This window comes from Coregonus lavaretus, assembly GCF_964263955.1.
Source record: "Coregonus lavaretus genome assembly, chromosome: 6".
NCBI classification, from domain to species: Eukaryota; Metazoa; Chordata; class Actinopteri; order Salmoniformes; family Salmonidae; genus Coregonus; species Coregonus lavaretus.
Window position 1 is genome coordinate 9,787,459 of NC_139993.1, and position 25,378 is coordinate 9,812,836.

Here is a 25,378-nt window from a genome sequence, read left to right on the forward strand (position 1 = left end):
TGAGCTGCACTACCTGAGCCACTTGTGTGGGTTGTAGACTCCGTCTCATGCTACCACTAGAGTGAAAGCACCGCCAGCATTCAAAAGTGACCAAAACATCAGCCAGGAAGCATAGGAACTGAGAAGTGGTCTGTGGTCACCACCTGCAGAACCACTCCTTTATTGGGGGTGTCTTGCTAATTGCCTATAATTTCCACCTGTTGTCTATTCCATTTGCACAACAGCATGTGCAATTTGTCAATCAGTGTTGCTTCCTAAGTGGACAGTTTGATTTCACAGAAGTGTGATTGACTTGGAGTTACATTGTGTTGTTTAAGTGTTCCCTTTATTTTTTTTAGCAGTGTATTGGACTTTCTGGGTTTCTGCTTTCCTCAGACATTAAAGCTCCCATGCAGTCTTTTTTTTATTACATTTTTAAATCATCTGTTTAATAAATCACTTTATTTCATGAAAATAACACCAAATACACCCAGTAACCTGTCTGCCTGCTTTATATAGCAAGCCACAGCCACGGGATTCAATGTCTGTAGGAGCGAACCATTTTTGTTAATGGGTCAGAATACTCAGATCCGATTGTGATGTCATACCGTGGGCCAAAAACGCCATCCCACTTGAACAGGCATAAAAAAATACCTCTTACACTAAAAAGGGCATTATCATCATTTTCACAATTTCAGTGTGAAAATATCATTAAAAAATAAAAATCTAGTTTGACTGCACTGCCCCTTTGAAAACCAGTAGCCTTGAGCAGAGATTTGAGGGGGAATTGACTTGAATGGATCACTGCAGCATGTCTTGACTGTTCAAGTTACCACTTCACTTGTGATCTATTGGAGTGCCAAGTTATCCTCAAAAGAACCCAAAGTTGGTTGAGAGGGACATCAACGCCTAATTCAAATTGATCAATAGTGCAATTTGTAAGTCGCTCTGGATAAGAGCGTCTGCTAAATTACTTAAATGTGATTTCTCCTGATAATGTCCTGTTTCTGACCTGCATCTTATCGAAATTGACCTATCTAATGAGAAGAAACTTGACGCCATCCTATATCTGGAAAATAAGAACTGAGACACATTGATACAAGACAAGTGTATCTGTCTATCTGCCACATTGAAGGCCACATGAAACAATCCCTGATGCATTTTACCCTCGTTTGTGGTGACCTGTTAGCAAAATATACACAATCTGATTTAAAAGCATTATAGCCCCCCCAATCAAATCTTTGCTCACAGACTACCATTGGTGGAAAACACGAGAACAGGCGTGGGGGAAAAAATGGTTGTGCGTTCCACTGACCCCCCAGAGGGGAAGTCAGATGTAGAACTGGTGTGCGGCGAGGTTGTCCATAAAGGGGCGGACCAGGTTGTCTGTAGAGAAGTAGAAGACCAGGCCAAAGGTGATGGAGATGGGGAGAGCTGGGAGGGCCTTCTTGAATATGGCCAGCAGTAGAAGAGTGAGGCAGAGTCCCTGTGAGACACAGAAGGGGTCATTAAAGAACATTTCAAATCCACAAATGGGCCACATTTGGTGCTTTATCACACAGTTTTTAGGGCTATTTCAGCTTAGCCACCACACTAAATAGGCTAGCAATCAACACCCATTCCAAAGTTTCTGCTGAAACTACCTTTCTAGTTTACTATGGGTCTGCTTATCACGAACCTTAGTTCAGACTTGCAACTGAGCAGTTAAAAATACATAAATACAATTAGAAAAAACTAATAAAGTTATAAACTATAATTGTAGTCTAACTCAATATGCTTATTGGTGTAGTCTCCTGAGTGGCGCAGTGGTCTAAGGCACTGCATCGCAGTGCTAACTGTGCCACTAGAGATCCTGGTTCGAATCCAGGCTCTGTCGCAGCCGGCCGTGACCGGGAGACTCATGGGCGGCGCACAATTGGCCCAGCGTCGTCCAGGGTAGGGGAGGGAATGGCCGGCAGGGATGTAGCTCAGTTGATAAGAGCATGGCGTTTGCAACGCCAGGGTTGTGGGTTCGATTCCCACGGGGGGCCAGTATAAAAACAATATATATGTATTCACTAACTGTAAGTCGCTCTGGATAAGAGCGTCTGCTAAATGACTAAAATGTAAATGTAAGCCACCCTGCCTAATCAATGAACCAACAGCATCACCTAGGTCTATACGTTCACTCCCAGACTCATGGATAGAACATTTGGAACGTAGAATACGGTAACCAGTCCATCCAGTATGCATAATAATACAGTTCACACTCAAAGGTAATTACTAAAATGTGTTTAATTTTGGAGTATAGGTTAGACCAATTATGTACCAAAGACATCTTAAATCTTTTTTTTTTTTTCTATGTTTTACTGCTGTGCATAATATGCGGTAGGCTATGTTTAGTATATTATGGGACAATCATTATTTTAATTAATTTTGATTTAAGCTTGGGCTCATATATAGCCCTATGCATAAATAAGCTCTAATATGCTTATTGGTGTTTTGAATTAATCATCACCTTAGAAAGTGCTGTTCAATTTGAAACAACATCCACAAAGACCATGTTTTCCACTCAGTTTCAAACAGTTGTTGAACTTCAGTGAGGTGAGTTTTAAAAGCACGATACTGTTTTGATGATAAGTGTTTGATATGATTTTGCATTGATGTCAGAGTGGTTAGAGGGACAATAGAGCCCTGAGTACCAGACCATTAGCAACTTGATGGTCGTTAGCGAGTTGAGTACTACCAACGCATGCCCAGAGTGCATAAAAGGAGATTACTCAACAGTCACATGGAATTTTACTGCGGTTATGACTCATGATTGACGGTGTGGCGGTAATACGGTCACTGCAACAGCCCTAGGTCTGGCTGCAACACTCACTATGAGAATGGCCACAAAACATGCCAGCGTGGTGTTCCAGTCTCCTCCGGTGGTGGCAGCCTTCCCCACCAGCACACTGTAGAAGATGAAGTCCCCCAGTCCCAGCTTGACTCCTCCTGCAGATTATACCACACCACAGCATGTCGATTTTTATTAGTTTCACACCACAAGAGACCACATTTATTATAAAATAAAAACAAAAATGCATTCTAAAAATAATTGAGAGAAAATGTTGCTATGGGAGATGTTTGCCCAATCAACCCCTACCCCCTATGCATTTGTGGAGCCCTTAAAGGATTGGCTAGAAATGGCAAATGACTACATTTTGCCCTCTGATAGGCCTGGTGTAATGTTCACCACCATTGCTTACACCTATCTGATCCTTTCAGATCCTACAGACGTGCCTAGGGGGTAGGGGCTAGTGGTTGATTTAGGATTCAGAAAGTACTCACGGTCTTCCTCGTCTAGGTCGTCCTCGGTTGAGTAGGACCTGTTCATCCCTGAGGACACTTGGGTCTCTGGCTCCGCCCAGTCTCCCGCCAGGGCGCTGCCCTCACTCTGATGTGCTTCCTCGTCTGAGGAACCGAAAATGGCAACAGTTTATTCATTTTAAGTCCTTCATTCAAATCTACAATGGACTTGAACGTTACAATGTTAAACTGTTTGACTGTTGATACCATAGACAATATAACTATATCTATGGTTGAGACTAGGAACAAACTGAGCATTGTTAAAGCCAAAGGGTTATAAGCAGAAATTATACGACACGTACCTGTCTCTTCATTTGTGGGCTCTGCATTTATTGCTGGGTTGGCCATCCCAACCATCCATATCATGGCAGCTAAAAATAAATGAAAGTCTTATTAGGAAACTGGTGCAATTCTGCAAGACTCGTAATTTTGGTCGAAAGGCATCCTTATGGAAGGAAATTACGAACCATACCAAAGGCTCGAGAACCAGCTCAAAGAAACCGAACAAACATTTTGGTCAAATCTGAATTGAACTAAAACAAACACACATAAAGGGCACCAAGACAACGAGCCACTGCTTTGTATGATGCCTATTCCCTCAAAGCTGGGTAGTGTTCATTATGTGTCCTTTACCAAAGCACTTAACCCTAAATTGCTCCAGATGATAATGGCAGACCGTGGCTGTGACCCTACTCTCCGAGGGTGTCTCGGGGAATTGAGAGATTGAAAAAAAAATATCTATAAATTATATTTCCAATTCACACATGCGTATAATACACACTTGTACATGTGTGAAATAGGACAAATACAGTGGGGAGAACAAGTATTTGATACACTGCCGATTATGCAGGTTTTCCTACTTACAAAGCATGTAGAGGTCTGTAATTTTTATCATAGGTACACTTAAACTGTGAGAGACGGAATCTAAAACAAAAATCCAGAAAATCACATTGTATGATTTTTAAGTAATTAATTTGCATTACATAAGTATTTGATACATCAGAAAAGCAGAACTTAATATTTGGTACAGAAACCTTTGTTTGCAATTACAGAGATCATACGTTTCCTGTAGGTCTTGACCAGGTTTGCACACATTGCAGCAGGGATTTTGGCCCACTCCTCCATACAGACCTTCTCCAGATCCTTCAGGTTTCGGGGCTGTCGCTGGGCAATACAGACTATCAGCTCCCTCCAAAGATTTTCTATTGGGTTCAGGTCTGGAGACTGGCTAGGCCACTCCAGGACCTTGAGATGCTTCTTATGGAGCCACTCCTTAGTTACCCTGGCTGTGTGTTTCAGGTCGTTGTCATGCTGGAAGACCCAGCCACGACCCATCTTCAATGCTCTTACTGAGGGAAGGAGGTTGTTGGCCAAGATCTCACGATACATGGCCCCATCCATCCTCCCCTCGGTGCAGTCGTCCTGTCCCCTTTGCAGAAAAGCATCCCCAAAGAATGATGTTTCCACCTCCATGCTTCACGGTTGGGATGGTGTTCTTGGGGTTGTACTCATCCTTCTTCTTCCTCCAAACACAGCGAGTGGAGTTTAGACCAAAAAGCTATATTTTTGTCTCATCAGACCACATGACCTTCCCCCATTCCTCCTTTGGATCATCCAGATGGTCATTGGCAAACTTCAGACGGGCCTGGACATGCGCTGGCTTAAGCAGGGGGACCTTGCGTGCGCTGCAGGATTTTAATCCATGACGGCGTAGTGTGTTACTAATGGTTTTCTTTGAGACTGTGGTCCCAGCTCTCTTCAGGTCATTGACCAGGTCCTGCCGTGTAGTTCTGGGCTGAACCCTCACCTTCCTCATGATCATTGATGCCCCACGAGGTGAGACCTTGCATGGAGCCCCAGACCGAGGGTGATTGACCGTCATTTTGAACTTCTTCCATTTTCTAATAATTGCGCCAACAGTTGTTACCTTTTCACCAAGCTGCTTGCCTATTGTCCTGTAGCCCATCCCAGCCTTGTGCAGGTCTACAATTTTATCCCTGATGTCCTTACACAGCTCTCTGGTCTTGGCCATTGTGGAGAGGTTGGAGTCTGTTTGATTGAGTGTGTGGACAGGTGTCTTTTATACAGGTAACGAGTTCAAACAGGTGCAGGTAATACAGGTAATGAGTGGAGAACATGAGGGCTTCTTAAAGAAAAACTAACAGGTCTGTGAGAGTCGGAATTCTTATGTAATACAATAAAATGCAAATTAATTACTTAAAAATCATACAATGTGATTTTCTGGATTTTTGTTTTAGATTCCGTCTCACAGTTGAAGTGTACCTATGATAAAAATTACAGACCTCTACATGCTTTGTAAGTAGGAAAACCTGCAAAATCGGCAGTGTATCAAATACTTGTTCTCCCCACTGCACCCACCATATTTAAAATAAAATTGTAAGAACGAAAATGAAAAAAAAACTCAAATGGTAACAAAACCTTTTGCACCGTAGCAAAACAATTTGCAACAAAAATGAGAGTTTATTGGACAAATTCGTTCCATTTGGTTTCAAGATAATACACACCCCTGAACTTGTTTAACAAGAAACACTTTCTGTTGCAAAACAGTTTTCTACGGTGTGCCCCAATGAACAAAACCTTGTACTTACATGAATATATGAGTGCAGGGAAGATGGGCTCGTTGCGCTCCTGTGCTGTCTCTACAAGCATCCTGAGAGGACCTTTGGGGCACAAGACTGCAACCAAATCTGCAAACAAAGGACAACAGCATGACACAGGAATTTCTGAATGAGCAAAAAAAGTACTGAACTACTGGAAGAATGATTGCAACATTTATACATGATGAAATCGCACACTTTTTGATAGGTGGTGCTCAGCTAATAGTCAATGTCTGTACAGCAGCATAACTGCTCCACCATTACAGATAAAAATAAGTGTCAATTTAACACCTATACCATTACAAAGGGCCCGTCCTCTTGGCTATTCACGAAGATCTGAAAGGATTAGATAGGTATACGTAATAAAATGGTAGATTCACCTTGCACTGGGATAGGCTAGGTGGAAGTTATACCCATCCAAGGACCTTGCACCACTCCAATACTTTCAAATCTGCTACGTTTCTAGACAAAAGATGGAACCTCCACCTTGCCTACAGTCGTGGTCAAAAGTTGAGAATGACACAAATATTAATTTTCACAAAGTCTGCTGCCTCAGTTTTTAAGATGGCAATTTGCATATACTCCAGAATGTTATGAAGAGTGGTCAGATGAATTGCAATTAATTGCAAAGTCCCTCTTTGCCATGAAAATGAACTTAATCCCAAAAACACATTTCCACTGCATTTCAGCCCTGCCACAAAAAAGGACCAGCTGACATCATGTCAGTGATTCTCTCGTTAACACAGGTGAGAGTGTTGACGAGAACAAGGCTGGAGATCACTCTGTCATGCTGATTGAGTTAGAATAACAGACTGGAAGCTTTAAAAGGAGGGTGGTGCTTGAAATCATTGTTCTTCCTCTGTTAACCATGGTTTCCTGTAAGGAAACACGTGCCGTCATCATTGCTTTGCACAAAAAGGGCTTCACAGGCAAGGATATTGCTGCTAGTAAGATTGCACCTAAATCAACCATTTATCGGATCATCAAGAACTTCAAGGAGAGAGGTTCAATTGTTGTGAAGGCATCAGGGCGCCCAAGAAAGTCCAGCAAGCGCTAGGACCGTCTCCTAAAGTTGATTCAGCTGCGGGATCGGGGCACCACCAGTGCAGAGCTTGCTCAGGAATGGCAGCAGGCAGGTGTGAGTGCATCTGCACGCACAGTGAGGCCAATACTTTTGGAGGATGGCCTGGTATCAAGAAGGGCAGCGAGGAAGCCACTTCTCTCCAGGAAAAACATCAGGGACCGACTGATATTCTGCAAAAGGTACAGGGATTGGACTGCTGAGGACTGGGGTAAAGTCATTTTCTCTGATGAATTCCCTTTCCGATTGTTTGGGGCATCCGGAAAAAAGCTTGTCCGGAGAAGACAAGGTGAGCGCTACCATCAGTCCTGTGTCATGCCAACCTTAAATCATCCTGAGACCATTCATGTGTGGGGTTGCTTCTTAGCCAAGGGAGTGGGCTCACTCACAATTTTTCCTAAGAACACAGCCATGAATAAAGAATGGTACCAACACATCCTCTGAGAGCAACTTCTCCCAACCATCCAAGAACAGTTTGGTGACGAACAATGCCTTTTCCAGCATGATGGAGCACCTTGCCATAAGGCAAAAGTGATAACTAAGTGGCTCGGTGAACAAAACATCCAAAATGTGGGTCCATGGCCAGGAAACTCCCCAGACCTTAATCCCATTGAGAACTTGTGGTCGATCCTCAAGAGGCGGGTGGACAAACAAAAACCCACAAATTCTGACCAACATTGATTATGCAAGAATGGGCTGCCATCAGTCAGGATGTGGCCCAGAAGTTAATTGACAGCATGCCAGGGCAGATTGCAGAGGTCTTGAAAAAGAAGGGTCAACACTGCAAATAGACTCTTTGCATAAACTTAATGTAATTGTCAATAAAAGCCTTTGACACTTATGGAATGCTTGTAATTATACTTCAGTATACCATAGTAACATCTGACAAAAATATCTAAAAACACTGAAGCAGCAAACTTTGTGAAGACCAATACTTTTGACCACAACTTTAGGGATATGCTAAGTGGAAATGATTATACCTATTCAAGGACCTTATACCTATCCAATCGTTTCAAATCACCTTAGTGTCTAGACTAGAGACTAAATTGCTAGGGGTTGTTTCCCAGACAGTAGAAACCACAAGCAATATGTACTCTGAGCCCTCCTACTCACCGTAGACGGAGATGGCTCCCAGGATGACCCAGGCGGACCACTCGGGCAGGTACTTGATGAACATCAGGGCCATGAGGGCCGAGATGGCGATGAGGTAGGCCTGCTGCAGCTGCAGGGGCCCCTTCCAGTGTATGCAGATCATTCCCACTGCCCCAAAGTTCCAGATGATCATGGCTACTGTGGGGTAATCCATGGCCATGTTGTAGGTTTTAAATACCTCCCTGGATAGGAGGAGAGCGATATGTCAAATCAAACTTTATTTAAAGTGCATTCAAACCTCAAACTGCTTTACAGACAAGGGACGTATCTCAATGGTCACTAGTGGCTTCCTTTCCTCACCTCCTATCCTTCATCCATAGTGATCTGAGTAGGTCAGATGAATACCCTTCCTTTCATCTGTCCTGTCTTTTAGGATGAGGAATTCACATTAAACTGTTGAGATGCTCCCATCCAGAGTTTGAACTGAGGAATTAGAATGCTGCCTTTGATGTAAGTGAAGACAGTGGGGTTCTGTTTAAGTTAAATCTCTGGCCCAGGGACTAAGGTGATCTTTCAGATCTGTCAGACAGTTCTTTAAATAAGAAAAGCTGAGGGGGTAGAAGTTTTAGCTAACAACACAAGCATTGTAATATAATATTTTTCATTTCAATAACAAAGTTACTTAATACCTCCTTTGGCCGCCATTCCTTCCAGTTCTCTGCTGCCAATGACTGGAACGAATTGCAAAAATCTCTGAAGCTGGAGACTCTTATCTCCCTCAATAACTTTAAGCATCAGTTGTCAGAGCACCTTACCGATCACTGCACCTGTACACAGCCCATCTGAAATTAGCCCACCCAACTACCTCATCCCTATATTGTTATTTATTTTGCTCTTTTGCACCCCAGTATCTCTATTTGCACATAATCTCTTGCACATCTAGCATTCCAGTGTTAATACTATTGTAATTATTCTGCACTATAGCCTATTTATTGCCTTACCTCCATAACTTGCTACATATGCACACACTGTATATATATTTTCTGTTGTATTTTTGACTTTATGTTTTTTACCCCATATGTAACTCTGTGTTGTTTTTATTGCACTGCTTTGCTTTATCTTGGCCAGGTCGCAGTTGTAAATGAGAACCTGTTCTCAACTGGTTTACCTGGTAAAATAAAGGTGAAATAAAAAAATAAAATAAAAAAATACACTAGTGTGGTGGAAATTGCTATAAGGCAATATTTTTGGAAAAGTGTCAATAGCCACAGAGAAAAGTGGCAGCAAAATACATATTAACAGGTTCTGCTTCCAATGAGGCAGCAGTATCAGTTCCCCTTGCTTCGTGTATCAATAACACCGGGCTAACGCAAGCATTGTTGAACAGGCAGGGGCCAAGTAGGCCACACACACACAATTTAACTTGCCCAGAATAACCATAGCTCAGAGAGGCACTTCCAGTTTACTGTCCAAAATGCATATGGTGTGTTGGGGTGTAAAACAAGTGACATCTCAAATGACATCCTATTCCCTATATAGTGCACTACCTTTGACCAGAGCCATGAACTAAGCCCATATAAAGAGCCTATATATTATTTGAGACAGCCTTCCTGTCCCGCTCTCTCCTTGAAACAACCATAACAGCCAGGCAACATGATACCATAGGGCTGACTACAAACAATTGCAGGGAGGGCCACTCACCCCAGGTACAAGAAGCTGAACCAGAAGAGCAGCATCAGTGAGGACAGGATGAGCCATCCGTGAATGAACTAGAACAGAATGAACCATGACACACAGATTTAGAATGTAGCACTCCAAGCTTGGGGCCTGTTCAGGAGGATGTAACGTTACAGAACGTTTAGATAGAAATGTACGGTGTAAAACAACAGATATGATTCCCTGTCAGATAGAATACCAGGGAATCGTGTCCGCTGTATTCATTCTATTTCTATCTGCAACGTTCAGAATGTTTCACATCACTGAATACACCCTTGGCCTGTCTCACCTTGTAGCAGCGGTATTTGTAAAGCACGACCAGGAAGATGGTCATGACCACGATGACGCTGATCATGATGAGGGTGTTGAGCACAGAGTTGAGCAGCCGCTCGCCCACCGTGTCTGTGTCCTCTGTGAATGGCGTGTAGATCCTAACAGGGCCAGAGTCAAATCAACAATCATGAAATCGGCCTGACACTAATACTATGCTCCTTGGTGTAGTTTCCCCCTAGGTACAGATCTAGGATCAGCGTCCCCTCCCCCAAGCCTAACCTTAACTATTGGTGGGGGAAATGCAGAACTGACCCTGGATCAGCATCTAGGGGCAACTTAACTCTAAACCTAATATTATCTACACCTAATCTTTATCTCATAAGTGGCCAACCCTTCTCAGTGACCCTTCTAGCTAGCTACCCTCCTGCAGGATTTTGCTCCAGCCCTACTCGAACACACCTTCAGGTTCAGGATTTCAAGCTATGTTATAGTAGGGCTGGTGCATAAGCCTGCACACCATGTCCAGAGGGAGGGTGGGCCACCCCTAATTTAGCCTTAGTTCCAGTGAGCTAGATATGAACTTAGCTTGTACTAAAGTGTGGGAAAACCAGTTGCGTAACATACTCAAGTTATAAAGACTATTAAGTTCTAAGCATGTCAGTGTCAAATCCCAGGAAAAGTTCCCTCAAGGAGCTGTCATAAAGATCTGCGAGAACCACCTCGTCTCATAATGTCTTGCATAGAAGCAGCTCATCTCATATCATCACGCAAAGAAGCATCTCTTCTCATATTACACTGGGTCGTGTTCATTAGGGCACACAACAGAACACTTTTTGAAACAGAACACGAAAATGTGTATTTCTTATTGGACAGGTCCAGGTAGCAGCCCCTCCCCGCTTCTGTCTGTTTTCTTCCGTTTGATGCCTCATGAACATAACCCAAGGTAGGCTACTAAACGGAAGGGAAAAAAACGCTTACAGCTGCTGTCCGTTCTTCTCAGTGTAGAAGCTGACCGACTTGATGGTGGCTACGACGACCACCATGCAAAGGGTGACGGGGACGAACAGCATGATGACATGCTTGGCGCCGTACTTGAGGGTGAGCTCCTCGTCGTCCTCCAGGTCTACGGGCTCCCGCTCCACGACACTCCTGTCCAGGCTGGGGGGCTCAGCTGCAGGCTCTGGGGCCACCGGGTGCCGCTGCAAGGTAATGGAGCATTTTTTAGCATTGCTTATTACATGGAAATAGTACATGGTGTGAATAAGTGTTATTATTGCACTATGAAGGAGTCAATAGAAAATAGCAAGTAGTGGCTGTGGTACCCACAGTACAGTCGTGGTCAAAAGTTGAGAATGACACAAATTTTTGTCTTCACAAAGTTCGCTGCTTCAGTGTTATGAGATATTTTTGTCAGATGATACTATGGTATACTGAAGTATAATTACAAGCATTCCATAAGTGTCAAAGGCTTTTATTGACAATTACATTAAGTTTATGCAAAGAGTCAATATTTGCAGTGTTGACCCTTCTTTTTCAAGACCTCTGCAATCCGCCATGGCATGCTATCAATTAACTTCTGGGCCACATCCTGACTGATGGCAGCCCGTTCTTGCATAATCAATGCTTGGAGTTTGTCAAAATGTGTGGGTTTTTGTTTGTCCACCCGCCTCTTGAGAACTGTTCTTGGATGGTTGGGAGAAGTTGCTCTCAGAGGATGTGTTGGTACCATTCTTTATTCATGGCTGTGTTCTTAGGCAAAATTGTGAGTGAGCCCACTCCCTTGGCTGAGAAGCAACCCCACACATGAATGGTCTCAGGATGATTTAAGGTTGGCATGACACAGGACTGATGGTAGCGCTCACCTTGTCTTCTCCGGACAAGCTTTTTTCCGGATGCCCCAAACAATCGGAAAGGGAATTCATCAGAGAAAATGACTTTACCCCAGTCCTCAACAGTCCAATCCCTGTACCTTTTGCAGAATATCAGTCTGTCTCTGATGTTTTTCCTGGAGAGAAGTGGCTTCTTTGCTGCCCTTCTTGACACCAGGCCATCCTCCAAAAGTCTTCGCCTCATTGTGCGTGCAGATGCACTCACACCTGCCTGCTGCCATTCCTGAGCAAGCTCTGCACTGGTGGTGCCCCGATCCCGCAGCTGAATCAACTTTAGGAGACGGTCCTAGCGCTTGCTGGACTTTCTTGGGCGCCCTGACGCCTTCACAACAATTTAACCTCTCTCATTTAAGTTCTTGATGATCCGATAAATGGTTGATTTAGGTGCAATCTTACTAGCAGCAATATCCTTGCCTGTGAAGCCCTTTTTGTGCAAAGCAATGATGACGGCACGTGTTTCCTTACAGGTAACCATGGTTAACAGAGGAAGAACAATGATTTCAAGCACCACCCTCCTTTTAAAGCTTCCAGTCTGTTATTCTAACTCAATCAGCATGACAGAGTGATCTCCAGCCTTGTTCTCGTCAACACTCTCACCTGTGTTAACGAGAGAATCACTGACATGATGTCAGCTGGTCCTTTTTTGTGGCAGGGCTGAAATGCAGTGGAAATGTGTTTTTGGGATTAAGTTCATTTTCATGGCAAAGAGGGACTTTGCAATGAATTGCAATTCATCTGATCACTCTTCATGACATTCTGGAGTATATGCAAATTGCCATCATCAAAACTGAGGCAGCAGACTTTGTGAAAATTAGTATTTGTGTCATTCTCAAAACTTTTGACCACAACTGTATATCTTCATCACAATCACCACTATCTAAGAGTTGCAGACACTTTATTCAAAGGCTCTTTCTCAATTCATTGCATCCGCTCTCCTCGCCTACTTCTCAAAATGCTTTGGGGACGGTCCTGGGAGGGACCTTGGACCATCTCCTCCAATACGGTTGCGAAGGAGGTGAGGAGATAGGATGCAAGGAATCACAAAAACCAATTGAGATAGAGCCATTGAAATGATCCAAGGTGTCCCTGCTCCGGGAAAGGGCACTTGCCCAACAGTGCAGAGGACACCTACCCTGGGCTCCATGTCTGCAGGCTGGGGTTGGTCGGGGTCTTGTTGGTAAGATGGCACAGGCGGTATCTTGGATGCAACCAGAGCTGTCCTCTCATTGTAGGAGTCCTCTTCACTGTCCGAAGCACTCATTGATGGAATGTTAGCGACGACTGAGGAGAGGGACACTGCTGCAATTTCTTTTTACAAATGAGTCAAGACAAAATTCATTGCGACGTTATTGACAAAAAAACCCGAAGGAACTGCAACTTTACTGACGCCCAATCATTATAGTCCCGCACTCTTTTTTTGACTGACTGCATTATCGAGTATGTTGACATCGAAAAACGTAGGCTAAAAATGTATACATAATTTCAGGATATTCTAACGTTATGTAGCTAGCTAAAAGGAGACTTAACGCAATGGATTGATTTAGCCACTACAGTCTGGTATTTAGATCAGTTTGTGAGAAGTGGAAGTTAGTTTACTGACTAGCTAGCAAGCGTATTAGTATAAGAAAAAAAGCTGTACATCCTATATTAAAGTTCGTTTTTAAACGTGTCAAAGTACCTTCTTAATCCTTAATTTGACATCAACAAGACCAGGGAAACCGAGTCCGTTCTTGGATGAAATAAAGCGCTTCTGCAATTGCTCTTATCTCCAACGACAAGCAGAATGGCAACAACGGAAGTCATCAGCTGATGTCTGGTGGACCACGTGATCCGTGCTTCTGAAACGTCACTAGACAACTTGTGACTTCAAAAAAATGTTGCTTCGTAAAAATACAAAAAAAAAATAAGAATGTTAAAAGTAAAAATATAGAAAAAATCATTTTCGATTAAACTTGTAACCATTTTTTTTGTGTGCAAATACAACCACCTCATCTTACAGTGCTATATAAAGTCTACACCCCCTTTCAAATGTTTTGTTGCCTTATTGCCTAGAATTCAAATACATTAAAATAGGTTTTAAAATAGGCACCAGTGGCAGTCGGTGCCGTTTAAGATTTGGGAGGACGATCAATAATGTTTATGAGCATGGCCTTATTTCTATTTCAGCATATTGGATGACTGTCCTTCATATTCCATTCACCCAGCTCAATGTAACATCGATAGGTTTAGGCTGCTACATGATATTTGAGCATTGCATTTGGTACAAATCATTCCCTAAACTCTAGACCACAGTTGCATCTGGAAATGAATGGTGTGGCTGTTGAACAAGTTGAGGAGACTCAATTACTTGGTGTTACCTTAGATTGTAAACTGTCATGGTCAAAACATGTTGATTCAATGGTTGTGAAGATGGGGAGAGGTCTGTCCATAATAAAGAGATGCTCTGCTTTTTTGACACCACACTCAAAAAAGCAACTCCTGCAGGCTCTAGTTGTCTTATCTTGATTATTGTCCAGTCAAGTGGTCAAGTGCTGCAAAGAAATACCTAGTGAAGCTGCAGCTGGCCCAGAACAGAGCTGCGTTGTAATCAGAGGACTAATATAAATACTATGCATGCCAGTCTCTCTTGGCTAAGAGTTGAGGAGAGACTGACTGCATCACTTCTTTTAATAAGAAACAATGTGCTGAAAATTCCAAATTGTTTGCATAGTCAACTTAAACACCGCTCTGACACACACACACTTACCCCACCAGACATGCCACCAGGGGTCTTTTCACAGTCCCCAAATCCAGAAAAAATTCAAGAAAGCATGCGGTATTATATAGAGCCATTATTGCATGGAACTCTCTTCCATCTCATATTGCTCAAATGAACAGCAAAACTGGTTTAAAAAACAACAACAGATAAAGCAACACCTCACGGCACACCGCCTCTCCCCTATTTGACCTAGCCATTTTAAAATGTATGTAGTTCTGTCCTTGAGCTGTTATTGTCTATTATTGTCCTGTATTATGTCATGTTTCATGTTTTGAGTGGACCCCAGGAAGAGTAGCTGCTGCTTTCGTAACAGCCAATGGGGATCCTAATAAACAGTTGTGTAAAGTACTTAAGTAAAAATACTTTAAAGTACTACTTAAGTAGTTTTTGGGGGTATCTGTACTTTACTATTTATAATTTTGACAACTTTTACTTTTACTTCACTACATTCCTACACAGGGGCGGTGTGTTCATTAGGGCGATATGGGCGACGCACTGCCAAACGGGAAAAGGAAGGGATTTTTTTTCTAATCAATTATATCACGGCAACAGTAGTTATCAGTGTTCTAATCTAGACGTCTGATCTGCCACTAAATGTCCAATCAGGCTAAAGTCGTGCTTCAAATGGCCCCGCCCCTTTTGGGGCGATTTCAGTCAGGTTGAAAATCGCCCCAGAAGTCTCTCATGTAAAATCTTTTTTTTTCAAATATCAGAGCTTTCAATACAATCTCTATGGGTTCCGGGAGGGCTTGCACTTACGCGCTTTCGTCATACGTAACATAACCATGAACGTAACTAAGAAAAGAGCGGGTAGCAGCGTCAATCAATTCACGTACTACTGTCAAGATGGCTAGCGTTCAGTGCAACTCGATTGTCTCTTTGAAAGAAGTTCCTTTTTGTCGGCGAACAAATCAAGATAAATTGGCAACGAAACAATTAGGACCTCCCAGACCAAATTTTATAATTCAACAGGTTTCTACTAAAGGGGGAAAGTCCTACACCCGAGGATTTTCCAAAAATTGGTACGAACGAAAAACCTGGCTAGCAGGCTGCGATGTAGCTAATGCAGTCTTCTGCTACCCCTGCTTACTCTTTCACCCTGAAGGCGGCACGGCAGACAGCACCGCTTGGACAGCGACTGGTGTAACGGACATGCACCATCTTTCAGAAAAGATTAAGAAACATGAGCTGTCAAAGACCCACATGGATAGCTGTTTGAGATTGTCTGCTTTGGGGAGAGTGAACATTGCCACTCAACTGGATGAGGGATACAGGCTAGCTGTCCGCCGCCACAACGATGAGGTTAGCAAGAACCGCCACATCCTCAGCCGGCTAATCCAGTGTGTGAAGTTTTGCGGAGTGTTTGAGTTAGCTTTGCGAGGCAAAGATGAAACTGAGGGCTCCACCAACCCTGGTATTTTTCTTGGACTTTTCAACTTTGTGGCACAATTAGATGAGGTGTTTTATGGAAATGCATATTGTTTATGCAGTGTTGAGGAATGTGAAAGAACACCCTTCATTATTTTTACTGTGATAACTTATTTTGCTTTTGTAAGCCAACACTTTTGAGATCAGTCAATAAATGCTTCTGGTATTGACTTATATGCTGCCCCTGTCTTCATGTTGTTGCTGGACATATCTTTTTTTAAAATGTGTGTAGGTCACCTAAATCATCAGAAAAATTGCCCCCCCTGAGAATTTTTTCAGGAGCCGCCACTGTTCCTACAGAAAATAATGTACTTTTTACTCCATCAATTTTTCCTGACACCCAAAAGTACTCGTTACATTTTGAATGCTTAGCAGGACAGGAAAATGGTCCAATTCACACACTTATCAAGAGAACATCCCTGGTCATCTCTCCTGCCTCTGATCTGGCGGACTCACTAAACAAAAAAGCATTGTGTGTAAATGATGTCTGAGTGTTGGAGTGTGCCCCTGGCTATCCGTAAATAAATAAAAAGAAAATGGTGCCGTTTGGTTTGCTTAATATAAGGAATTTGAAATAATGTATACTTTTATTTGACTTTTGATACTTAAGTATATTTTAGCAATTACATTTACTTTTGATACTTAAGTATATTTAAAACGATTTTACCGGGTGACTTTCACTTTTACTTGAGTCATTTTCTATTAAGGTATCTTTACTTTTACTCAAGTATGTGACAATTGTGTACTTTTTCCACAACTGCTAATAAAATACCAAATACTCTAATTTTCCCTATACCCATCAAGAGGTTGGTACAACCTAGCCTACGAATTAAAGTTTAAAACGTAGGTGCACAGGTGGAGAGAAATGTTTTAGTAATCAAGGTGACAGACAGTGACACATTCAATACCACCTTGCACACTCTTGCCTGCATCTAGGGTGTAATCATTAGTCCAAACAAGAGTTTTTATTGGACAAATGTAGGTATGTTTATCCCCGTTTCGTTCGCTTCCATTTAAGAAACGTTGTTCAACAAAATCGGCGTAATGAATACACCCCTGATCACCCGCAAACACAGTTCACTTTCATAGCAGCCCACATACAAACAGCGTGATCACATTGCTCGTTGTATAATTCCTTCTCGCATCTACGCACTATCCTCCTCTCACCTTTTCCCTTCGCTTGTGGACCTCAGTGCACAACACAACAGCTGTCTGTGACCAGGTGAAAAAAACGTTCCAAGCCAAACCTTCATACCATAACTGCTACACACAGTCTACATCGTTGTCACCAAATTAGCTAACGTCATAGTCAACATAACTACTAGAACTAATGCATTAGTAAACCCGCTAGCTACAATCATGCAGTACAGTGTACAGCAAGCAGTTTAGCAGTTACACTGGTGGGCCCAAGTGGCAATAAATTAATCAAACCAAAAGCTTACCTTGACTTGGAAGAGTTCCAGTGTTGGATAGCCATAGCCAGCTACCGAACATCGCATCCCTCTCTGTTTGAGTCGGGTGTTTGAAACTAGGTAGCTGCATTCGCTAGCTAAGTAAGTGAAAGTGAAAAAATGATGAAATATAGCTAGCTCTCTCTCTCTTGCTTCTCCTTCATTTTTGAAGAAATTAATTTGTTCAAAACTGTTCAACTATTGTCTTTCTCTTTGAGTCAACTACTTACCACATGTTATGCAATGCAGTGCTAGCTAGCTGTAGCTTATGCTTTCAGTATTACATTCATTCTCTGATCCTTTGATTGGGTGGACAAAATGTCAGTTCATGCTGCAAGAGCTCTGATAGGTTGGAGGACGTCCTCCGGAAGTTGTCATAATTACTTTGTAAGTCTATGGAAGGGGGTGAGAACCATGAGTCTCCTAGGTTTTGTATTGACGTCAATGTACCAATGTTTCCTCTAAACTGTGCGCATGGGCGCAGCTCCCCGGGACTGCCATGCAGAAGAAATATCAGCATATCAGCCCACGCAGAGAAGCACGAGATTGAACTTCACTCAACTTTCCCTTTACTATGGGAATTGTGACCGAATCAACATAATATTAGCCACTTTCAATGCAATATACCGAAACAAAGCAAACTTTGCAAGAGATTTTGTTGTAGGCAGAACACATTGGAGTAGGATTCTATTGCATTGGCACAGTGACACGACTCAGCCCCGCCCTATGGGACTCCCAATCACGGCTGGTTGTGATATAGCCTGGAATCGAACCAGGGGGTCTGTAGTGACGCCTTAAGCACTGAGATGCAGTGCCTTAGACCGCTGCGCCACTCGATTGCTTCCTACAAGAGCACAAAACGTGTACATTTCTAGACATCTTTGAAAAACAAGTCGGGTAAAGAGCTATTTTTTGTCTTAAAGGGGCAGTGTTGTATTTTGAGACGTTCTTGAATAAGCTAAGTAGCCAAAAGGCAGAAAGTATCATAATTTGTCTGATTCTCTGTAATAATTGTATGGGAATTATAATGCATTTTATTTTGTAAAGTGGTTTCTTGAATCAAACAACACAACAACATTTCAGTCACCTACTTGTCTGAAGGACAAGTGAATAAACAGGTTAATGTCAAGCCCTGCATGTTTTTTTCAAAGGTCTCATGGAATATAGGCCTACATTGAACACCACACATTGGCTGCTACTGTAGGCTGAATGATAGAACAGCTGTTTCCATGTTAAAATGTTATGGGATGCATTTTCTCCATTGTTTTTGATAGTAGGCCACTCTGGTAGGCCTACATTATGATCAAATAACCACAGTAGCCAACTTGACCACTGTCTGAAACTGTAACTTAAAGCGGGTACAGCCTCAGTGTTCACAGTAAACGTGTGCTGGAAGTTGCACAGAATTTTCACAAGTTCATGTTTGCGCTCTGCAGACCTGAAATTTGCTCAGTGCCGAAATAAATTAGAGGGAACATTGCAATGTACCCAGAGGAGGACGGAAACTAGCTGTCCTCCGGCTACACCATGGTGGTACCCCAGAGAGTGCTGTTGTGGCTACTGTAGACTTTCATTTCAAAACAGTGTGTTTTAATCAATTATTTGGTGACGTGATTATATTTAGTATAGTTTTATATAAAAATAATACCTTTCTAATGTTTCACTATGTTTATTTTTATGAAATTCACTGAGGGGGATGGTACTCCCCTACCTCCTCTGAGGAGCCTCCACTGATCTACACATCCTACCCCACAACTTCCAAGTGAAGAAAAATATTCAGATTTTGTTTTTGGAAAATCAATAAAAACATTAAACAAAAATAGCTTGGTTGGATAAGTGTCCACCCCCCTTGTAATAGCAATCCTAAATTAGCTCAGGCTAACCAGTCACCTTCAAAATCACACACCAAGTTAATTGGCCTCCACCTCTGTTAAATTGTAGTGATTCATATGATTTCAGGATACATTTGGCAGTTCCTGTAGGTTCCCTCTGCTGGGTAGTGAATTGCAAAGCAAACACTCAACCATGAGCACCAAGGAGCTTTCAAAAGTACTCCGGGACAAAGTTGTGGAAAGGCACAGATCAGGGGATGGGTATACAAATATTTGAAAGGCCTTGAATATCCCTTGGAGTACGGTCAAGACGATTATTAAGAAGTGGATGGTGTATGGCAAGACCAAGACCCTGCCTAGATCAGGCCGTCCCTCCAAACTGGATGACCGAGCAAGTAGGAGACTGATCAAAGAGGCTAGCAAGAGTCAAATGGCAACTTTGAAAGAGCTACAGGCTTTTATGGCCAAGACTGGTCAAAGTGTGCATGTGACAACAATATCCCAAGCATGCCACAACAGTGGAGTCTGGTGGGAGGAGCTATAGGAGGACTGGCTCATTGTAATGGCTGGAATGGAATTAATGGAACGGTATCAAACATCAAACATATGGAAACCACGTTTGACTCAGTTTCCATTTATTCCATTCCAGCCATTACAATGAGCATGTCCTCCTATAGCTTCTCCCACCAGCCTCCTCTGCTCCACAAATCTGGCATGTATGATAGGGTGGAAAGAAGGAAGCCATTACTCAAGATATCCCACCTTAAATCCCATTTGAAGTATGCAACAAAAAAAACACTTGGGAGATTCTGTAGCCATGTGGCAAAAAGTTTTGTGGTCTGACGAAAACTAAAACGGAACCTTTTGGCCTAAATGACAAGTGTTATATTTGGCACAAACCCAACATGGCACATCACCCAAACAACACTGTCCCTACTGTGAAGCATGGTGGTGGCAGCATCATGTTATGGGGATGTTTCTCATCGTCAGAGACTGTGGCACTCATCAGGGGCCTCATTTCTAAATGTTGTGTAAGCACAAAATATGCCCCAAAACATGCATGCGGCAGTTTTCACGCAAAAAAAACTGAACTTGACGTGAGAACGTTATTGTCACCATAAAAGGTGAATGATGGTCATTACTCAGGTGGAGTCATAATGCTCGTTCATGCACGCACAGTTTTACGACAGGTCTGATTTATAATGGGAAACGTGTATGTATGGCGTGCGCCAAGTTTATGAATCTCAATATTTGTGTGCGTACACAGTCTTTTCAGAAATTGATATTTAATTACTTTAAAATGGGCACAACATTTATAAATAAGGCCCCAGGATATAAGGTAAAATAAATGGAGCAATGTAGAGAAAAGTCCTTGAGGAAATCAAATCAAATCAAATTTTATTGGCCACATGCGCCGAATACAACAGGTGCAGACATTACAGTGAAATGCTTACTTACAGCCCTTAACCAACAGTGCATTTATTTTTAATTAAAAGAAAGTAGAATAAAACAACAAAAAAGTGTTGAGAAAAAAAGAGCAGAAGTAAAATAAAATAACAGTAGGGAGGCTATATATACAGGGGGGTACCGGTGCAGAGTCAATGTGCGGGGGCACCGGCTAGTTGAGGTAGTTGAAGTAATATGTACATGTGGGTAGAGTTAAAGTGACTATGCATAAATAATTAACAGAGTAGCAGCAGCGTAAAAAGATGGGGTGCAAATAGTCCGGGTAGCCATGATTAGCTGTTCAGGAGTCTTATAGCTTGGGGGTAGAAGCTGTTGAGAAGTCTTTTGGACCTAGACTTGGCACTCCGGTACCGCTTGCCGTGTGGTAACAGAGAGAACAGTCTATGACTAGGGTGGCTGGAGTCTTTGACAATTTTGAGGGCCTTCCTCTGACACCGCCTGGTATAGAGGTCCTGGATGGCAGGAAGCTTGGCCCCAGTGATGTACTGGGCCGTACGCACTACCCTCTGTAGTGCGTTGCGGTCGGAGGCCAAGCAGTTGCCATACCAGGCAGTGATGCAACCAGTCAGGATGCTCTCGATGGTGCAGCTGTATAATTTTTTGAGGATCTGAGGACCCATGCCAAATCTTTTCAGTCTCCTGAGGGGGAATAGGCTTTGTCGTGCCCTCTTCACGACTGGCTTGGTGTGTTTGCACTTCCGTGTGTTTAGAAAGCCTGCTTCCTTCTGCAAAAAAGCTGATACTTGGATGGAAGATCACCTTTCAGCATGACAACGACCCGAAGCACACAGCCAAAGCTACAGTGGTGGGGCTAAGGAATAAAAAGGTAAATGTCCTTGAGTGGCCCAGTCAGAGTCCCAACCTAAATCCAATCGAAAAATGTGTGACATGACTTGAAGATTGCTGTCCATGAACGCTCTCCAAGGAACTTGACAGAGCTTGAACAGTTATGTAAAGAAGAACAGTAAAATATTGACAAATCTAGATGTGAAAAGTTGGTAGAGACATATCCCAACAGCCTCACAGCTGTAATTGCTGCCAAAAGTGCTTCCACTAAGTATTAACTCAGGGGGTTGGAGACTTATCCAATTATGATATTTCATTTTTGTACTTTTTATATATACTTTTTTTCACAATAAAAACAATATGGTGTGTAGATACAGTTGAAGTCGGAAGTTTACATACACTTAGGTTGGAGTCATTAAAACTCGTTTACAAGTTAACAAACTATAGTTTTAGCAAGTCGGTTAGGACATCTACTTTGTGCATGACACAAGTAATTTTCCCAACAATTGTTTACAGACAGATTATTTCACTTATAATTCACTGTATCACAATTCCAGTGGGTCAGAAGTTTACATACACTAAGTTGACTGTGCCTTTAAACAGCTTGGAAAATTCCAGAAAATGATGTCATGGCTTTAGAAGCTTCTGATAGGCTAATTGACATAATTTGAGTCAATTGGAGGTGTACCTGTGGATGTATTTCAAGGCCTATCTTCAAACTCAGTGCCTCTTTGTGAGACATCATGGGAAAATCAAAAGAAATCAGCCAAGACCTCAGAAAAAAAATGGTAGACCTCCACAACTGGTTCATCCTTGGGAGCAATTTCCAAACGCCTGAAGGTACCACGTTCATCTGTACAAACAATAGTAAGCAAGTATAAACACCATGGGACCACGCAGCCGTCATACCGCTCAGGAAGGAGACGCGTTCTGTCTCTTAGAGATGAACGTACTTTGGTGCGAAAAGTGCAAATCAATCCCAGAACAACAGCAAAGGACCTTGTGAAGATGCTGGAGGAAACAGGTACGAAAGTATCTATATCCACAGTAAAACGAGTCCTATATCGACATAACCTGAAAGGCAGCTCAGCAAGGAAGAAGCCACTGCTCCAAAACCACCATAAAAAAGCCAGACTACGGTTTGCAACTGCACATGGGGACAAAGATCTTACTTTTTTTAGAAATGTCCTCTGGTCTGATGAAACAAAATTGTAACTGTTTGGCCATAATGACCATTGTTATGTTTGGAGGAAAAAGGGGGTTGCTTGCAAGCCGAAGAACACCATCCCAACAGTGAAGCACGGGAGTGGCAGCATCATGCTGTGGGGGTGCTTTGCTGCAGGAGGTACTGGTGCACTTCACAAAATAGATGGCATCATGAGGAAGGACAATTATGTGGAAATATTGAAACAACATCTCAAGACATCAGTCAGGAAGTTAAAGCTTGGTCGCAAATGGGTCTTCCAAATAGACAATTACACCAAGCATACTTCCAAAGTTGTGGCAAAATGGCTTAAGGACAACAAAGTCAACGTATTGGAGTGGCCATCACAAAGCCCTGACCTCAATCCTATAGAAAATGTGTGTCCAGAACTGAAAAAGCGTGTGCGAGCAAGGAGGCCTACAAACCTGACTCAGTTACACCAGCTCTGTCAGGAGGAATGGGCCAAAATTCACCCAACTTATTGTGGGAAGCTTGTGGAAGGCTACCTGAAACGTTTGACCCAAGTTAAACAATTTAAAGGCAATGCTACCAAATACTAATTGAGTGTATGTAAACTTCTGACCCACTGGGAATGTGATGAAAGAAATAAAAGCTGAAATAAATAATTCTCTCTACTATAATTCTGACATTTCACATTCTTAAAATAAAGTGGTGATCCTAACTGACCTAAGACACGTGACAAGTGAGGGGAAAGGAAAAATCCTTAAATGCATGAAATTGCGCTGACACAACAAAATGTGAAAAAAGTTCAACGGGTGTAGACTTTCTATAAGCACTGTATGTCTTTGAAACATTATTGAATAATTCAAAACAGTTAAGAAATGTGGAATGACTTAAAATACTAAAGTAAAAACAATAATGTTTAGATATTATGATAAGTAAGTTGTATATGCACATTGGTACGTTTGGATGTGATTTCTCCAGGGTTGGGCAGATTACTTGAAAAATGCAGTAACAAAATCTATTGGATTACTCAAAAATAGGGGATTACTTAATTGGTTAGACAGCACCTGCCTCCTCAGTTTATGATGCAGACCAATCAGTTTCCTCTCTAACTCTGCTCCCCCCAAACTTCCCAGCATCTTTGGGCAAGTGCTGGCTCAGCTGTCTGCTGCATCTTGTTGATTAAATAGCATCACTGCTAAAATATCAGCTTCACTGTCATGTTCCAGGAAAAGCATTCCCAACCCTCATTATTTGATTGCGCAATAATAGGCCTTCTACACCGAGTAGTCAAGTAAATTGTGGCCAGTAAAAGAGGAAATGGTAATTTGAATGTCTGACCCACCCTAGCATAACAGTCTGGTATGATAAAGACTTCAATAACAAAAGATGCAACGGATCCAAGAGATATCTGATTATTTCACGATTTGGATGATCAATTGTGCAAATACAATTGCAAAAACAAGTATATCTGTCTGCAAAGACAGACAGGTAGATTTTAGTGTACACATTTTCATGGAAACTAGAGATTTAGCTGAGTAATAATAATATGCCATTTAGCAGATGCTTTTATCCAAAGCAACTTACAGTCATGCGTGCATACATTATTTTTATTTTTTTGTGTATGGGTGGTCCCGGGGATCAAACCCACTACCTTGGCGTTACAAGCGCCGTGCTCTACCAGCTGAGCTACAGAGGACCAGTAAGCAGCTGATTTGTAATGTGTGTCATCCCAGTGCATGAGAAGTGAACTGGGTGGAGCTGTGTTGACTACTGTCATTTTGACACAAAGATTCTGATGAAAGATGGAATGATTCAGTTCTCCATAAGTGGTGATCTGATGTTTTTGGTTTAATCGTTTCTTTGGAATGCAACCAAGGAGAGCAAATTTGGCAGTGTTTACATTTCAAATAGATTAGAACAGCAATTCCCGGGCTGTGTGGCTCAGCACAGCTTTCAGAAAACCTGCCATTTTAGTGTGTTTGAGGCAAACACTTGCATCTTGATATTAGATGAAGTAATCTAAAATGTAATCAACTGCTTTTAAGAATGTAACTGTAATCTGATTAAACAATTTCTTTAAAGTAATCTGGTCTGATTTCAGTTACTTCATTTTTAAAATCTGATTATGTAAACCTGTTATGCGTTAGTACCAAACCCTGCTCTTCTCTCACAGTACAATGTCACTGATATTGGAAAAAGGCCAAGCTCCTTTTGAAACAATTTACCCCTTTCCAGACAGAGTGCCTCGTGGCAAATTTTCTACATTCTTGAGAAGATTGAATGGTCAAGGGCCAACTTTGATCACTCATCATTTTTACTATTAGAAAAACATCAGTATAGTGGTACATGTAGTATGCAAGGACTGGAGGGCAATGTTTTTAATGGTTTTGATTAGGTCTATTTGTTCTGCAATTGTAAGTGGAAGTTATCCTTCACTTAAAAAATTTAAAATAATTATATCAAGTAATCACTCATTAAGTTTTTTTTATTTCATCTTGGTGATGTTT

General features: G+C 42.1%; 1 protein-coding gene across 2 annotated transcripts; it reads right to left on the bottom strand.

Annotated features, from left to right (window-relative positions):
* Nucleotides 1–301: 301 nt before the first annotated feature.
* On the bottom strand, nt 302–13,793 carry LOC311130829 (presenilin-2-like). 2 transcript variants are annotated; one of them, XM_084163632.1, is made up of 11 exons: nt 13,657–13,793; nt 13,111–13,286; nt 11,068–11,288; nt 10,106–10,247; nt 9,802–9,869; nt 8,122–8,342; nt 5,919–6,017; nt 3,612–3,680; nt 3,292–3,414; nt 2,840–2,955; nt 302–1,465 (listed from the first exon to the last, which is right to left on the bottom strand). In XM_084163632.1, exons 2-11 carry the CDS (start codon nt 13,237–13,239, stop codon nt 1,310–1,312), a joined length of 1,344 nt encoding a protein of 447 aa, XP_084019758.1. In that variant the 5' UTR covers nt 13,240–13,286; nt 13,657–13,793; the 3' UTR covers nt 302–1,309. The 2 variants fall into 2 exon arrangements, with proteins under 2 accessions (XP_084019758.1, XP_084019759.1); XM_084163633.1 differs by having other exon boundaries at nt 311–1,465; nt 13,111–13,259; nt 13,657–13,779.
* Nucleotides 13,794–25,378: the final 11,585 nt, after the last annotated feature.

Coding starts and splice junctions, on each gene's coding strand:
- LOC311130829 (XM_084163632.1), bottom strand. CDS start 13,239: ATGAGTGCTTCGGACAGTGAAGAGGACTCCTACAATGAGAGGACAGCT. Junction 9,870..10,105: donor ACAAATACCGCTGCTACAAG/GTGAGACAGGCC, acceptor ATTCTGTTCTAG/TTCATTCACGGATGGCTCAT. Junction 1,466..2,839: donor GTTTTGTGGCCATTCTCATA/GTGAGTGTTGCA, acceptor TGTGTCTCACAG/GGACTCTGCCTCACTCTTCT.